The 18,183-nt window shown below is 33.2% G+C and overlaps 2 protein-coding genes across 2 annotated transcripts in view; one reads left to right on the forward strand and one right to left on the reverse strand.

Annotated features, from left to right (window-relative positions):
* Positions 1 to 123: 123 nt before the first annotated feature.
* HELRODRAFT_78329 (hypothetical protein) lies at positions 124 to 8,253 on the reverse strand (the record flags this gene model as incomplete). The annotated part of the gene is made up of 18 exons (XM_009018800.1): positions 124 to 306; positions 599 to 667; positions 947 to 1,054; positions 1,138 to 1,206; positions 1,309 to 1,381; positions 1,532 to 1,710; positions 1,910 to 2,054; positions 2,401 to 2,531; positions 2,711 to 2,894; positions 3,412 to 3,750; positions 3,894 to 4,027; positions 4,197 to 4,392; positions 4,525 to 4,577; positions 4,705 to 4,866; positions 5,038 to 5,289; positions 5,980 to 6,196; positions 6,670 to 6,834; positions 8,129 to 8,253. 18 exons carry the CDS (start codon positions 8,251 to 8,253, stop codon positions 124 to 126), a joined length of 2,784 nt encoding a protein of 927 aa, XP_009017048.1.
* Positions 8,254 to 11,442: 3,189 nt separating this feature from the next.
* The window catches only part of HELRODRAFT_191598 (hypothetical protein), a 9,940-nt gene continuing 3,199 nt past the window's right edge, over positions 11,443 to 18,183 (forward strand). Inside the window, exons 1-13 of the mRNA XM_009018801.1 lie at positions 11,443 to 11,639; positions 12,380 to 12,427; positions 12,542 to 12,982; positions 13,059 to 13,135; positions 13,527 to 13,693; positions 13,828 to 13,933; positions 14,184 to 14,299; positions 14,412 to 14,516; positions 14,862 to 15,179; positions 15,297 to 15,365; positions 16,230 to 16,382; positions 17,208 to 17,447; positions 17,831 to 17,927. Coding sequence (XP_009017049.1) covers positions 11,509 to 11,639; positions 12,380 to 12,427; positions 12,542 to 12,982; positions 13,059 to 13,135; positions 13,527 to 13,693; positions 13,828 to 13,933; positions 14,184 to 14,299; positions 14,412 to 14,516; positions 14,862 to 15,179; positions 15,297 to 15,365; positions 16,230 to 16,382; positions 17,208 to 17,447; positions 17,831 to 17,927 — 2,068 coding nt within the window. The 5' untranslated portion in view covers positions 11,443 to 11,508. The remainder of the gene's footprint in view (positions 11,640 to 12,379; positions 12,428 to 12,541; positions 12,983 to 13,058; positions 13,136 to 13,526; positions 13,694 to 13,827; positions 13,934 to 14,183; positions 14,300 to 14,411; positions 14,517 to 14,861; positions 15,180 to 15,296; positions 15,366 to 16,229; positions 16,383 to 17,207; positions 17,448 to 17,830; positions 17,928 to 18,183) is intronic.

The following is an 18,183-nucleotide window of genomic DNA, read 5'->3' on the forward strand; positions in this document are numbered from 1 at the left end:
TCATTCAGTTCTAGAGAGAATCTTTTTTCGGACTTTTTCTGAAATTTTTTTGAAGGATTATTCATATATATATATATATTAAATATAAATAATAGTTATATATATATTTATGTATTTATTTATTTACTCGAAATTATTTGTTTGATTGATTATTAATATAACCTGGAGATCAATTGCATCTAGATGTTTTTTTAAGTCTTCACTTTTCCTCCTTTTATTGTCAGGCAGAAGGTTGTCTAACCAGTATAAATCTCTCTGACTGAATAACAGATCCATCACTTTTCTTGTAACAATCAATGCTATCAGCTATGTGTACGTGTGTGTGTGTGTTTGTTTATGTGTGCGTGCGTGTGCTTTTGTGCGAGTTTATGTTTGTGTTTGTATTGTATGCTTGCGAGAGTAGTTTGTTTAGCTGAGCAATTCACTATTCTCATTTATTTATTTTGTCATTCACTCATTCATTTAATCATTCATGAGATTTAATCGTCCATTCATTCATTCATTCATTCATTCATTCATTCATTCATTCATTCATTCATTCATTCATTCATTCATTTATTCAATCAATCAATCAATCAGTCAATCCTAGTATACTGACAACTAGAGGAAAGCCAATGCTAGTTGCTTGGATGCTCTTTATAGACCACATCAGAACTGAACAACCAATCTTTTAGTATTTAATTATCATTATATTATAATTTATTATTACTCTCTTTCATTTATTCATTCATTCTTTCATTCGCCTATCTGTCTATATAATTATAACAAACATCAAATTCAAACATATATCTATGTAACCAATTATATTCATCCCTCCATACAGCAATTCACTCACTTATTCATTCATTTATTTATTCATTCATCCATCCGTTCATTCACAATTAATTAATAATTCATTTACGAACAACAAAAAATAATATTTGTCACAATAATTCATAATTCATACCTGTATCAAAGTGAATGAATGAACATTTCTGGTCTTAACATGCCTCAGGTATATGCAGTCAGGCTGATGTTTTATAGGCATAAACAATAACAAAACCCTTTCCACAAACTTGAAAAAAAATTATTAATAAAATTATTCAAAATAATTACAAATATAATTATAATCACAATAAAATAGCAACAAGTACACACTTGAACGTCTCCCAATGAGGTAATACCCATGTATAAAAACACTCCATACAATACTGGCATTGGTACAAGCTGGTATCAAATAATAATTAATATTAATAATAAAAACAATTATATTTGTCATAAAAATTTTTATTATGATTATAATTAGTGATAAAACTGTTAAAAATTTACTCTAAGAACGGAGGTAAGCAGTGTTGAGAATCCGATGAATAAATGTATGAGGAACCCTGTAACCCTTTGCTCTCTTTTTTAAATAAAAAGTTAAATAATTGAATTAATAATACTTATTACTATATTTATAAAAAAAACTAATTATATTATGATAAAAATATGTTATAAAAATAAAATACAAAAAATTAAAATAAAAGAATATTTTTTCAAATTATATTATTACCTAACTCCTAACATCTGGGGCCTCTCTCCAGGAATCTTAACCTCAGATTCCCTAATTAAACTTTTAACGTGTGTGATGGCACGGACAGTGGCAGCCACAAACCAAGGTAGGCCCAGGAATGAACAGATTGCTATTAATATGGCCAGAACAAAAAGATCTAAATGGTAGCCATGACCTTTCTGAGAGGAATTTTGTAAATAAAAAATTATTCAGTAACTTAATTAACGTTGTAACATTTTAAAAAAATAATTAATTATTGAAAAATTCAGTAAAATGCCAAAAACCCATTCATTTTGGATAAAATGTGTTCAATTCAAATCAATCAAACCATACATAATTTTAAAAGATTAGTGAAAAAATGAATACAAACAAAAATACCTTAAGTTTGTGCTCCTTTCTGTTAATGATGACGGCAGTAATTTGTTGATCAAGTGATATTAAAATTGTCGCTAGGAGCCCCGGAAAGGTAGCCACCAATATGAGCCACCAATGATTGATCTTTAACGGATTTACTAACCATCCCCTAATGTTAAGTTTTTGATTATTAAATAAATACCAATAAATTTACTGTAATATTTAATTGTTGAAAATTGTAAATATAACCAAATAATACTACGAAATTGGCATACTTTAGACAAAATTTTCGATCTTAAATACACATTTTGTACTAAATTCACTTTTGCTTTAGCATTTAAAATTTAAACGGATTTATAAAAATAACATAGCGCTTCAAACATCAAATTTAATGAATTGATTTTCTTCTATAAACTCGATAAATTAACCACTGGTATTGCTGAAAAACATTATTCTATTAATAATATTTTGTCTATAAATTTGTTAAAAAATTAAATTAAAAAAATTAATTCTACCTATCTGGTAACGTGGGTTTGAACTCATTTGGCACCTCCAGTTTTGGAGTGTCCAAGCCAAAAAAGTAATCGACAACTGTCATGGCGACGATAGAAAGAAATACGGCAAAGTCTCCTAATAAATTCCTAATCTGAAATCATCACGTCAACAATAATTAGGACAACATTCACAATAACATAAAGAGCAGCACAAAAACAACTGCAAAGAACTATATTAACAACATAGGATCTCATTATAAAAATAGTTTACTGAGGAATGAATGAATTAATTGATTAATCAATTATAACAAATTGAAAAAGTATATTTTACAAGTGAAGGGAAAAAAGGACTATTTCTGAAAGTCCTAAGAGTGAACGCAATGGAAAAGGTGCCAAAAAAGAGCAAAAATGATAGCAGGAATACGTCCGGAACAGCGCTGACATAATTATCATTATCACAAACTGCCCCCAACGTTGTCCAATTGGCTGATTGACAGTCATCTTTCGTAAGACAGCTGTTGATTGGTTGGTTAAGCGGGTAGTTTTATTGGATTGGTTGGTCGGACGATTTGTTTGGCTGGTTAGTTGATTGATTGTTTGGAAAGGTTGGTTAGTCAGTGTATTCAAATTTTTATCAAATTACAGATGAATTCAAGTTTAAATTAATCAAAAATACCGATAATTGATGAGTATCCGTTTCTTCAGTGTGAAACAATCTTCAGGTAGTAGCGATAATTTTTGCACAATACCGCTTACGTTATCTGAAGTAATTTTTTAATAACATTTGACGAACGACTGGAAAAAAATATTTGCTTGCTATTCGACTAACTTCTCATGGCATCCATATTAAATATGCTACCCGCATCATCAACGTCATCAAATATATCGACCACAGGGACGCAATAACACACATCGCGAACAGCAGCAACAGACTCTATGATGTTTCCGCCAAAATTTTTGGTAAAAGTTGACATCTTGCCGTTAAAATTGACCTCGAAATGGCTGTCATCTACATTATTTGTGACAAACAACCCTTCATCGTTGCCATATAACAAATCACGTGACATATCTACGTCATCACGGGATAGGTTGACGTCATTCTCAGACGGGTCTAATTGTAGGGATGTGCCCGTATTCGTATAAATAGCTTCTCTGCGTAGTAAAACCGGATGCGTGTGCCATATTTCAAAGATTTTGCTAAACGCCTCCACGATGAAAATTAGGGAAATTAATACGGCGAACGATTCTTCAGTAAATCTAGTGATATACCTCACGTAACTGCTCAAGTCGAATGCTACGATAATAAGGAGGTAGACGAATGACCATAGACCTATCCAACAACGAAATGATAAGAAATCAATTCTGTTTTCTCTGTTGTTGTGGCAAATGTTATTATTATTATTTGTTGCTGCTGTGGTAGCTATTATAACCACAAAACGATGGTTAGAAACAATAGTAGCCACAAACAGCAACAAACAAACAAATGAACGGAACGAAGAACAAACATTCCCCACTTGCAAAGATGATAAAGTATAGACTCAAACACGAGTAAGGGTCCTGTAGCACCTATTATCGTCAATGGTTGCCCCGAAAACAGGGCATAAAAACAGCCGCATACCGCTGCCGACGTTAATGTCTCCATTGTCCCCTGATGGAATATGTAATTAACTATTCAAATAAATTTACTCAATAATCAACCAACAAACAAATCTATCAATCAATCAGCCAATCAATCAACAAACCAATCAATCAACAAACCAATCAATCAGCCAATCGACAAACCAGTCAATGAATCAATCACCCGACCGCCAACCGACCATATAATTATCAGTTTTCCTGCCCATCAGCCCTCCGAATGTGACGATGGGTGTGATGCACGCGAAGTAGAGGAATATAATGGAGGCAATGCATTGCACGTGCAAGCCGTCCCTTATGTCGCTAAGGAAGTAGCGGAATCTGCGTTTCACGTCGGCCACTAATCCGCCGAATAATCTATATTCAGGATTTTTTATTCTCGATTAGATGAAAAGAATTATTTGTGAGAAAATGAATTGCCTACATTTAATGAATTTAACAACTCTTAATATTAAATTTTGTTAATGGTTAATTCAACCAACCAACCAACCGATCAATCAACTAACTAACCGTCCAGTCCTTATTAACGATTCATCGATGACGTCATCGTTGAGTACTTCCTCCTGCTGCTGCTGCTGTTGAACATCCTCTCGTCTGCTCTCTTCGTTCAGGCGACGCCATATTTTCAACTTTAAATTATGAAACAAATTGAAAGAAAAAAATTATCTCGAGTATCATCATCGTCGTCACCATCATCATCAAAACCTTAGTTTTTGTATTGACGGGTGGTTCAAGTCTTGCGCACGGATCCCAGATACTCGGTGGTAGAACCGTCAAATCGTCCAAGTATTCGTCGATCCCGGTTAAGATATCGTGAGCTGTGTAGGCATTGTATGCCACTTCACAAAATACCTGTGGAAACGCATGTACGTACACTACACATGTACGCAAAGTACTCTTTCTTCCGTTTGACTTTTCTATTCATTCACTCATTCATTTCCTCATTTGTTTCTTTATTCAATTCATTTTAAAGTCATTTACTGGTTTTATAATGATAATAATTTCCACAATCCAATCAAGAACCTTATCGTTAAATAGAGCAGCCATGGCTCGGCCAATCTCGTTGCATTCCCCGATGGTCATTTTTTTGAACGGGCCAATAGCAAGCGCCACAAATCTCGTTGGCAGGGCGACCTCGCAAAGTTCTTCAACAACATTGGTTGATTTCAATCTAAAGAGCGCTATGATTGGCTCATTCAAAAAGTCCACTTGGCCAATCAAAATACTGGCTGTCTCAGTTTTGTTCGGGATTTTTTTCATCAATTTTCTATTCGGCTGGAGGAAATTATTTAACCCAACACTGATCATATGGCATTGTAATAAGGGTTTACTTAAAAAAAACCTTATAAGACACGAGATCGCATGGTTTGACACCCCCCTGAAAAGTGGTATATGCCGACCAAAAATCTTTACCATCCCTTTTCACTAATGACTTTCTGCGCTCCGTCGTATTTGTCGAAGCTACGAATATTTAAATACACTTGTGTGGCCTTGTAATGTATTGTAATTGGGGGGTGGAGTATTATACAAATGAAAGAAGTAAAGGAAGTACAAAGAAAAAATACACTGACCTTGTAGTAATTTCACGTCTGATTTCTTAACATCGCATATACAAGTAGTTGTGGTAGCAGTAGTAGCAGTAGCAGAAGTAGCAGCAACAGAAGTTGCAGTAGCAGCAGCTACAGAATTAGCAGTAGTAGCAGCAACAGAAATAGCAGTAGTAGCAGCTACAGAAGTAGCAGCAGTAGCAGCAACAAAAGTAGCAGTTGTAGTATCAATATTAGTAGTAGTAGAAGTAGTAGTAGTATTAATGAAGGAAGAGTTATTAACGGTAGCACAAGTGATAGTAATTAAGTGATTATTACTCATGCTGTTATCAGTAGTTGCAGTAGTAGTAGCAGCAGTAGTAGCAGCAGTTGTGGTAGTAGTGACTGTTGTAGCTAGTTTTTCACGGAGGAATGCAACTAGACTAAGTTTTTTATTTGTAGTTTTGTTTGCATTGTTAATGTCATTGGCGTCATTGTTTTCCTTATTAATATTATTATTATTTTTGTTATTATTATTATTATTATTATTATTATTATTTATTTTTCTCTTTCTTTCGCCCTTGCGATTTTTGTGCTTATGCGGTTGCGTTAAAATATGCCTTAATTTCCGGATTGAGTCTGTCTTGAAGAGGTTGCTGTGGCAGTTGATGTTGTTGTTGTTGGTGGTGTTGTTGCAGTTGTTGTTGTTGTTGTTGTTGTTGTTGTTTTTGTTACTGTTGCTTCCCGCCAACATTCTCGATATTGAGTCGCATATTGAATCTTGTTATGTACGGGGATGAATTTAATGGGAAAAAACGAATGAATGAATGAATGAACGAACGAACAAATGAATGAATGAATAAACAAGTGAAAGAACGAATCAAATGAATGAAAATGAAATTAGACAGAATAAATCAATTGTGAAAAATGTCTTAATGTTACAATTTGTTTTCATTTCGAGTTTAGTTCATTTTCTCCACCATCAGTTTCCTCCTATTCATCCTTTCCTCATCATTATTATCATCATCATCATCATTACCTGCTACACCATCATCATCATCATTACCTGCTACACCATCATCATCATCATTACCTATATCATCATCATCATCGTCGTAATTTACCGGACAGTCCAGTTAGATTAGGACAAGGAACGTTTAACTGCATATCCAGCATACAGCGACCACTTGTTATGGCTTCTCTCAGCTGCAAGATGGCGTGCAGTGATGTCGTAGTCACGTGAGGTTTCGACCACCGGCCACCGATCTCTACCTTTTCTTCGTATTTTAGCCATCTGGGGGAGGAGATAAAAAATTTTTTTTATTCTTTTACGCTGTTGTTGCTCTGTTTGTTTGTCCGGTCAGTACTCGAATGTTAGTTCGCAAGTTTAAGGTTTAGATTTTGCAATTTTAGCGTTTAATTTTTTTTAAGTTTTGAATTGGAATGGAAAGTTTCAGTTGGGGAATTCCAAGTTGATGAACGGTTTTATGCAATGAAGGAATGTCTTTTAAGATCACTTTTCCTATTAAAATTCTGCTATTAATCTCTGTTTCGTTACCTCTCCCTGTCTCTGTCTTCCTTCCTCTCTCTCTCTCTCTCTCTCTCTCTCTCTCTCTCTCTCTCTCTCTCTCTCTCTGAAATCGCATGAGATAAAGAAAGAAAGAGAGAGAGAGAGAGAGAGAGATAAATTGAGATAAAAGTGTCGACAGTGAAGCATTTAGACATACTTTTCCTCAACCCAAATGTACACACACGTGCGTATTTGGACAGGTGTTGTTTGTTAATATGTGACGTATGGGTATTCTATCATTAGAATGCCTATTTATAAATGCATGCATCGTTTAGTTTGCTCATCTGTGTGTGTTTGTGTATGTTTGTGTATGTGTGTGTGTGCTGTATGTGTGTGTGCTGTATGTGTGTGTGTATATATATGTGTGTGTGTATTTAGGTTTGAATGGTGGCTTCATTATAGTCAAACATACATACGTACATACATAAACACATTCATACACATACATACATACATACGCACAAACATACATACATAGATACATACTTACATACATACAAACAAACATTCATGTATACAATATAGGTGTACGTCTAAAGCGACTTTGTATACGTGTGAGTCCCATTCGAAGTGCTGTTATTGATTTGCAACGGTCGTGTTGAGTGTACAACTTGTACGCATGTATCTGCATGTATGTTTGTATGTGTGTATGTATGTATGTGTGTATGTATGTATGTATGTTTGTATGTATGTATGTGTGTGTTTGTTTGTTTGGGTTAGTCATTCTATGAAAGAGCGTTACGTCCCTTAAAAATCCTCTCAAATGCTTATTTGCATTGGTCTGCTGCCTAAATACACAAATTACATACATACAAATGTTTGTACATACATAAATACATACATACATACATACAAACAAACAAACAAACAAACATACATACATACATGAATACAGACACTCTCACAAGTGTATCCCTATACATACCTACATCACATCCATCGTCATTTTCAGTTTTGTCATCATCATCACCACCATCCCCATCATCATCACCACCACCATCACCATCATCATCATAACCTAGCAGCCTCTTTCCAGGCAAAAGTATCGTCGCGGAAATGGCAGAGAACATCCATTTGGGTGAAGAGGCAGTGGTTGTTGTGCAATAAGGACGCTGTTATCAATGGCTCCCATTTAAATTTCATTCCATCATTATTATTATTCTGATTGTTATTACTGTTGTTGTTGCTGTTGTTGTTGTTGCTGCTGCTGCTGTTGCCGTCGTCGGTTGCGTCTCGATACGGAAGGTCTCGCGACAAGATTGCTTGTATCTGGTGATAATGTAGACGATTGCGATAGTGATGATGGAGGTTTTGATGATGTTGTTGTTAGTGTTGTTGGTGACGACGACGATGATGATGAGGATTATTATGATGATGATGATGTTGTTGTTGGTGGTGGTGGTGATGATGATGTTGGTGAGTATGATGATGATGATGATGATGATGATGATGATGATGATGATGATGATGATGATGATGATGTTTTTGATGATGATGATGATGATAATGATGATGATGATGATGTTGTTGTTGTTGGTGATGATGATGATGATGATGATGATGATACGAAACGTTGTAAATATTTAAGATAGCGTATGCATGGAGAAAAAATATTACAGAAAAAGCGTTCACTTTTTGCACTATTGACAATTCCTTGGAAACTTCCTCAACATCATCATCATCATCGTCGTCACCCTCATCGTCATCATCATCATCATTAAAAGTATCGTTATCATCACCGTTCAATGCTTTACAATCATCATCATTATCGGTAGCAACAGCTGAAGCAGTTGCATCATCATCATCATCGTCGTCGTCATCATCGTCGTGATCGTCTTGTTTGCGAGATTTTAATTTTTGTGGAGTGTTATGGGGTTTCTTTCTACTATGATGTTGTTTTTGATGTTGTTGTTCATGCGGTTGTTGTTGTTGCTGATGTTGTTGTTGATGCTGCTGCTGTTTTTGTTGTTGTTGTTGATGTTTTGGCGGGTTTTTTTCGTTCTCGGATTTGAGATTGAAAGAAAGTCTCTTAGTTATCCTGAGTTTATCAGCTGGCTGTGGTTGATGTTGTTGTTGTTTGCAAACAAATTTATCTGATTTAGAATCGTTCTTATCGTAAAAGTTGTTGAATTTTATATTGTTTGTGTTGCTGATGCTGTTAATTGTGTTGTCAATAGTGTTGTCAACAATGTTGTCAACAGTTCTGTCGTTATTCATCGTTGATTCTCATTATAATTTTTCCGAAGTAAAAATGAAATATTCCCTGCAAATGTCCTGAAAACATGTGAGTTGCATTATGGTGAATGAATGTATGCATTGATGTATGTATGAATGTATGTATGTATGTATGTATGTATGTATGTATGTATGTATGTATGTATGTATGTATGTATGTATGTATGTATGTATGTATGTATGTATGTTTGTATGTTTGTATGTATGTAGTAGATGCTATTTCTATGTATTTGAATGGTCGGATTACACGTCTATGCATAACCTAAAGGGAATGTATTTTTTCATTGATGGGGATACGATTGACGTTCTTAATGTTATTGATGAAGCCGATGCTGTTGTAGTAGTTGTTGTTGTTGCTGCTGTGTTGTTGCTGCTGTGTTGTTGTAGTTGTTGCTGTTGTAGTTGCTGTTGTGTTGCTGTTGTCTCATTCGTGATTTTGAGATTTTGAGCTGTTGTAGTTGTTGTTGTTGTTGCTGTTGTGTTGTTGTTGTCTCATTCTCGATTTTGAGTCAGTACGCGTACCACTCTATCCGTCAACAACAACAACAACAACAACAACAACAACAACAACAACAACAACAACAACAATAGCTACCATAATAATAATAATAATAATAATTCCAGCTACTCTATATTAAACATCATTTTTTAATTAAGCCAAGCACCTCATTTTTCTTCATCCGAATCACACCACGTACCTCGCATAAAAGTGACGTCATTATCGCCATTTATTATTATCATTATTATTATTATATTATCATTATTATATTATTATTATTTTATTATTATTATAATTTTATTATTAATATTTTTATTATCGTTACATTTTTTCGTTTTATTAATGTTGGGAACATTTCAGTTTGTTTTAGTACCTTGCGTCATAATTCTATTATCTGTTGTCTGACATTAATTATTATTATTATTATTATTATATTATTACTATATTATTATTATCATTATTAATTATTAGTATTATTTAGTCAAACAACCAACCAACCTGCCAACCAAAAAATTAACTTATTCTTCAGTTAATCGAAATTGTTAAATCAGTTATTTTTATATAAATTTCTAATTCGACAAACAAACAATTAATCAATCAATCATTCATTCATTCATTCATTCAAATAATCAATCATTCATTCAAATAATCAATCATTCATTCATTTAAACCATCAACCAATCAACTATTCGTTTAAAAATCAGACAGCTAGCTAATCAACCAACTATTCAACCAACCAAATAATCAAACAACCAACATTATTTGAAATTGCAAACAGACAAACAGACACACACACACACACACACACAAACATACATACATACCTACATACACAAAAAACACAAAACACAAAAAACAATGAAAAAGCATGAAAGGCAAGTTCTCCTCTCTTGATATAGCCGTTTTGAATATAAAATACATTGAATGCATGCGTGAATGAATGAATGAGTGAATGAATGAATGAGTGAATGAATGAATGAGTGAGTGAATGAATGAATAAATCAATGGATGTTTGCTCGTACGTTGCTGTATTTCAATGTATGCATGTATGCGTAAGTGTGTGTGTGTTTGTTTGTGTGTGTGTACGTGTGCATGTATGTTTTGGCATGCTTGTGTGAGTGAACCCATGTCGGTATATTTGCTTATGTTTTTATCTTCTCTCTCTCTCTCTCTCTCTCTCTCTCTCTCTCTCTCTCTCTCTCATTTTCTCTTTTTGAGTCTCCCTCTCTCTCTCTCTCTCTCTCTCTCTCTCTCTCTCTCTATATATATATATATATATATATATATATATACATATATATATATATAATATGTATATATAAATATTCACCCTATAAATATATATATTTATAAATATATATATATATATTTATTTATATATTTAATAAAGATTTTTTCAATATTTAACAATTATTTGATAATGGAAGGTTATAATAAACAAATAAATAGTGTATGTAGGATGGAATTTGAGAATTATTTGATTAGAACACACTTTTTGCATTTTCAGTTTTCAGCTGATTTTAAACTTAAGTCTCCTTTTAGTTTATCCTCAGTCATTTAAAATTTTAAATGTCCACTTCTTTATTGTTTGTTTCCCAAATTTTAAACAAAAACAAAGCTTCGAAAACTATTTTTCACTAATTTGAAATAAAGTTGAAAGTAAAATGAACAGCAATTTAAATAATTGGTTGTTCAATTTAAAATATGAAGATATTGATGGCGGGCTGGCCGCTGATTTCGACGGCTCGTTGTCCGGATTGGGGGTTGAATCCGGCAGCAATACTTACAACATGAGGTAGGGGCCGTAATGGGTCACCATTTTTTTTTAAATTTTATTTTTAGTTTTTAAAGTTTACTAAAATATTAAAAATAATTCACTAATCTTATTCTATTCTTATTCCAAAAAAAGGTAATAAATATTACTAAATTACGAAAATATTAATAAATATAATATAAATAGCAATAATAAATATATAGCAAAAAATCATTTATTTGAAATCAAAAAAATGTTTGTTTAAATAACGTTCTTTAACTCTGACTCTAGCCTGTTAGAACCATTTTGAGTCAAGGTCAGATAACAACATGACATGTAGTTTATATTATAATTGTAATATATTACATTTTAATATTGTTGCTGGTATGTATATATATTGTCCTGGTTATGACATTAAACTGACCCTCACTGCCTTGTGAGTGATGTTGGATCATCAAAGGCTAGGCCCACCGCTTATAACTGTGGTTGCGTAAGGAAGGGCGTCCTGCGTAAAAATTAGCCAAATAATTTACTTATGATGACAGAAGTGACAATGGCCCTCAGTATCCGGCAGAATGGCGTCGAGGGGTATTTCGGTTTCATCATAGGTAGCCAAACGGCAACCCCCGATCTTGGGGAAAATGTCGTCTAAACGTGTGTTGTTGTTGTTGTTGTATGTATATATATAGAGGCCTTGTTTAGAGGCAGGCACATGCACACACATAAGCACACTAACTTTTAACAATCTAAATATGTAATTGTGTAACATTTCTTACATGCAGTGAAGCACTTCTAGCCCTTCCAGTTTTCAATCAGGAAGATAGATCAAGGTCATCATTTTTAATGCATATTTAATTTAATTTTTTTAACGAAAATTTCAAAAATTATAGTTCATTATTACTGTTGTTTTAATTGGCACTGTTGTTAATTTGATCATAAAATAGAATTAGTAGCAGTGGCAGGCCAGCGAAAGTCTACATCCAAACGAGACCTCAAACAACTCCAATCGTCCCAACAATATCCAACAACCACCATCAGATCAATAGCAACAGTTTCAGTCTAAATTTAGACACGACAGTCGCTACAGAAGACATCACTGCTGACCATAACTTAGAAAGTGACATCACTAACGGTGACGTTCCTAACTGTGAAAATAATTTCAGTAAATCGTTAACTCTGCCTTTGATGCGTACATTATCATTTCCTTCGTCTCCTGATATAAATTCCCTAACTTCCCACTCACTATCTCTGCCTATTTTGTCCCAAGAAGATCTCGAGGACGGTCACTTAGACTCTGACCACATTGCAGCTGAATGGGCCCATTTGATTTCATCCATGAAGTTGGAGGGCGATGACGTCAGTAGGGATGTGTTAAATAATTCAAGGTGATGATTTTGACGACTGGTACCTAGTGGTGAAAATTTGATGAAGATGGTTATATTTGTGATGATTTCATTGTAGGTTTCAGTACATTTTGAATGCTTGTACATCTCCGGCCATGAGAATTTGTGAAGAAACGCTAACGTACCTCAATCAAGGTGCCATCATCATCATCAGCAGCAGCTTCGTCATCGTCATCATCACTGATATTGTCATCTCTATCATTGCTGTTGTCTTTTTAGTAACATCATTTTCATTCATGTTTGATTGTAGTAGTATTTAGCTCTTAAGCAATGTGGTCTGAAAGTAGTTCATAGATAGTTTTATTTAAAATAGTTAAGCAATGGCTCCTAGCTATCTCTTTACTTTACACAGATTGTTTTCTGCATTGCTTTTACCACAATTCTGTCATAGATTTGTATCTGTTTCGTAAACAACATCATCATCACCGATTGTATCATTATCAGTCTTTCGATCATTATCATTAATCATCATCATCATCTTTTCAGTTATCATAATAATAATAATAATCATTATTATCACAATCAGGGCAGCCTTATGAAATTAGATTGAAGTGTTTGAAGGACCGCCAAGATTTTATTTTTAGAACTCAAAGCAACAACAACGATAATAATAATAATCATAATTTTAATAATAATAATCATAATTTTAATAATAATAATAATGGTGAGGATGGTGGTAATAATACTTTCATGGTATGCACATCTTTATGTCTGATGTTTTGCTCGATTTCATTCTTTTCAACACTGATAATTAATAATAATAATTAATATTAATATTAATTAATAATTAGTATTATTATTATTATTCTAATTTAATAATAATACAGAGCACTGTACGAGTGGTCTTTCACGAGCGTCGCATGCAGTTTATGGAAAAAGAACAGCTGGAAGAATGGAAGATAGCCAGACCGGGAGAGAGAATTGTCGACATCGGTCAGCTTGTTGTTGATGTTGTCGTTGTTTTTAGTTGTATATTAATTTCAGACTTCATGTCGCACCATGTTGCCCCGTCTTCATTGTTATCATCACCACAACCACCATCATCATTATCATCATCACCACAACCATTTATCATCATCACAACCATACATCATCATCACAACCATTCATCATCGTCATCCTCCCCCTCATCATCATCATCATCATTATCATCACCACAATCAACGTCATCACCGCGACATAGACACGCCACTATCTCGAGGTATCATAGACACAAAAGTCGATTCAGGCCATATAAACAGTGTCTCATTTTTTTGGAGGACCAGCGACTCAAGCGATACAGCATCGGTGTTTATAAAAGTCTGTTATTGTTGTTGTTGTTGTTGCTGTCGTTATTATCATTATTATTATTTTTTATATAATTACCCATTTGACGATTAAATAACTATTCTAATAACTATTTTCCATATAGGTAAATTGTATTAGTTCAGAATTCACGGCTAAAAAACACGGCGGTGAAAAGGGAATTCCATTTAGAATTCAGGTACTTCTGGGCTATATTGTCAGAGATGTGCTGGTATTGTGTGTAGGTTTTTTTTTGGGTGTTTAGAGGTCAAGCAATGGCCTTTGGGAGTTACAAATTAACCTTTAATTTTGGGTGTATATTTTTTTAGAGTTATATTTAAGAATTTTCTTGTTAGTCGCATATCATGTGTTTCTTTTTAGTAGTGATGTGTTTTTTTTGTGGCTACACGTGTATATTCGGAGATGCGCACGTGTGTTGTGTGTGTGTGTGTATATATGTGCGTGTGTGTGCGTGCGTGTGTGTGTATTTTACATTTTTTAGGAGTATTTGAATCATTAAATGAAAATTTTTCATGCTTGTGTGTGTGACACGTATCAATGACATTAAAACATACAGGTCGAAACGTACTGTCGTAAAAGGAATAATAGTAATAATCATAATAATAATAACAACAACAATAATAATAATAATTATTATGATAATAATAATGATAATAATAGTAAGAAAGATGAAGATAATTGTCACGATAATGACGACTTAAATAATTGTACTGGCAGTGAACACGACATAAAATCGGCTGCTACTGCTACTACTACACCTACCACTATTAATAATAATAATAATAATATAATTGATAATAATAATAATAATTGGAGCAGTCCATCCAATTGGCAGCTATTGCATTGTGCCTCTTGCCAGATTAAAGTTTTTAAGGTTTTTATCATTATTACCATTAACTTTATTATTATTATTTTTATTATGATTAATTATTGTTTTTATTGTTATTATGATTATGATTATTATTTTTATTGTTATTGTTGTTGTTGAAAGCTAAAGGGCGCAGATAGAAAGAACAAAACAGACAGAGAGAAAGTTGAGAAGAGATGTGACTCGGAAAAAGTAATGAGAGACTGATGTGATGATGATGTTGCTGATGATGATGATGATAATGATGGTGATGCTGATAATGATGATGATGATGACGATGATGATAGCAAATAAATAATAAAATAAATAAATAATTGAATGAAGAAATATATTCCTTTTTTGCTACAGCAATTGTTCCAGCCGTCGTTCGATTGCACCGTCTTAACTGATGTACGTTTCATAATAATAACAATGATAATAATAATAATAATAATATTATTATTATTATTATCATTATTATTATTATTATTAGTGTTGTTGTAATTAAATATTATTCATATTTGTATCGAATAGATGCCTTTAAATGAGGTTGAGGACTATTTGAAATTGCTGGATAGGCAACAACAACTACAACAACAACTATTGTCAAACAACGGCATTAATAATGATATTAATAATAATAGTAATAATAATAATAATAGTAATAATAATAATATTAGTAATAATAATAATAATAATAGCAACAATGCCTGTAGAACTAGTTATATTAGCGATGCAATTAGTAATAAAAACGTTAAGCCAAAAGTTAAAATACACAACAATAATAAAGAAAATAATAATAGTAATAATATAATTAACAATAATAATATAATTAATAATAGTAATTTAATTAATAATAATAATATAATTAATAATAACGATGATAGTGATATGACTAAAAACCCACTTAGAACTACATCGGTAACTATATCATCATCGTCATCACCATCATTGACTGTATCGTCATCGCTATCATCAGTGGCTGCAGCAGCAGCAGCAGCTGCTGCAGCCATAACATCATCATCATCATCCGAGTTATCACCATCGTCATTATCGTCGTCTTCCTTTTCCCGGAAGCTTAAGCATATAATAAGGAATGACGATAGGAAAGCGGCAGATGATGACGTCATTAATAATAACGATGATGATGATAGTGATGAAGATGACGAGGCAGTAAACAGAGATTACACTAATAGTAACCGCGACGATAACATCATTAATGATGCTAAGGTATCTACATCATCGTCTAATGCTATTACTCCTACTAAATCAGCTACATCAACTAGAGTTGTTTACGGTAACGCTACTACTACTACTACTACTACTACTACTACTACTACTACTACTACTACTACTACTACTACTACTGTTACGACTAGTAGTGGTAGTAGTAGTAGTAGTGCTAACAATAGAAGTAACATTAGTGGTGGCAATGATAATAATAATAATAATATACATCCTCGACCTACAACTATGGTTAGAAAGATTGGGCTATATTTTTAGTTGTATTGATAATATAATTATTATTAATATCGGTTATTCATTTTTTCCAATTCTTTCGTTCATTCATTCGTTCATTCATTCATTCATTCATTTGCTTGTTTTTTTCCTCATTCAAATAGTTTTGCATATATATATATATATATATATATATATATATATATATATGCAAAACTTGCGTGATACTGAGGCGAGTGACAGATGTGGATGGCGTCGAGGGGTATTTCGGTTTCATCATAGGTAGCCAAACGGCAACCCCCGATCTCGGGGAAAATGCCGTCTAAACGTGTGTTGTTGATGTTGTTGTATATATATATATATATATATATATATATATATATATATATATGTATATATATATATATATATATATATATATATATATATATCTAGGAAACGGTTGTACGTTCGATCACTCGTTTTGTTTACCCATTGATTCATTCATTCATTCAATTATTCATTTACTCCTATACTCATTCATTTACTCATTCATTCATTCATTCACTCACTCACTTATTCATTCACTCATTCATTATCTCATCCATTCACAAACAGTCCAGAAAGAGGCCACTGAATAAGGTCTTCATTGTGAAGACATCATCGACCGCAGGCTGTCACGACGATGACGACGACGATGCTGATGACGTCAACAATGACGATCGTGACGATGGCGAGGAGCGTGACTATGATAATGGTGAAGGAAATTGTGGCGATGACGGCGGCGATGATGACGACGACGACGACAATGATGATGAAGAGGAGGAGGAGGATGCTTGCGAGAAGGAGATGGGCGACGTACGTTCACTTTGATCTTTTATGCTCACTATCGACTAGAATATTTATCATTTAGACTAGAATATTTATCATTTAGACTAGAATATTTTTCATTTAGACTAGAATATTTATCATTTTTAGTTTTTATCATGAAGTAGGCACTATAGTTCAATTATTCTCGAGAACGTAGAACTGACTGATGTAGCGAATTAGGCTGATAGTTTGTTACCAGAATCGTGTAGCATTCAATCTACTGAGCATAAAAATGCATAATTTGTTAATTGAAATCTCGATTTTTTTGATATACAGTATCTTGAATCGACCCAATAGTTATCTAGATTTGGCTGGCATTTTTTTTTTCATCAACAACTTAACCATCATCCCCGTAATGATCATCTTCGCAGCAAGTTTTGTCGGCATCATCGACACCAGACGACGTCTCCATGTGGCTTCTCAGTAATAGATTTAGCTCTTTCATTGAGACATTTTCAAACTTCTCAGGTCTGTCTTTATTTCTTTATTTGTTTGTTTATTCTTTTAGTCAATCAGCTGTTTGGTCGATTGTCTATTAGAAAATGCTTTCACTTGAAGTTATGGAGTTACGATTGTAATGTTTTTAATCAAGTTTTTAATTTTGTTTTGAGTTCGTGGAAGAGCTATTCTTATTTCTATTTTGTTATATTTAAATTTATTATTATACACATACTGCCATATATTATTAATGCGAAAAAAGTTGTATGCACACATACATACAAAC

This window comes from Helobdella robusta (assembly GCF_000326865.2).
Source record: "Helobdella robusta unplaced genomic scaffold HELROscaffold_22, whole genome shotgun sequence".
Lineage (NCBI taxonomy): Eukaryota > Metazoa > Annelida > Clitellata > Rhynchobdellida > Glossiphoniidae > Helobdella > Helobdella robusta.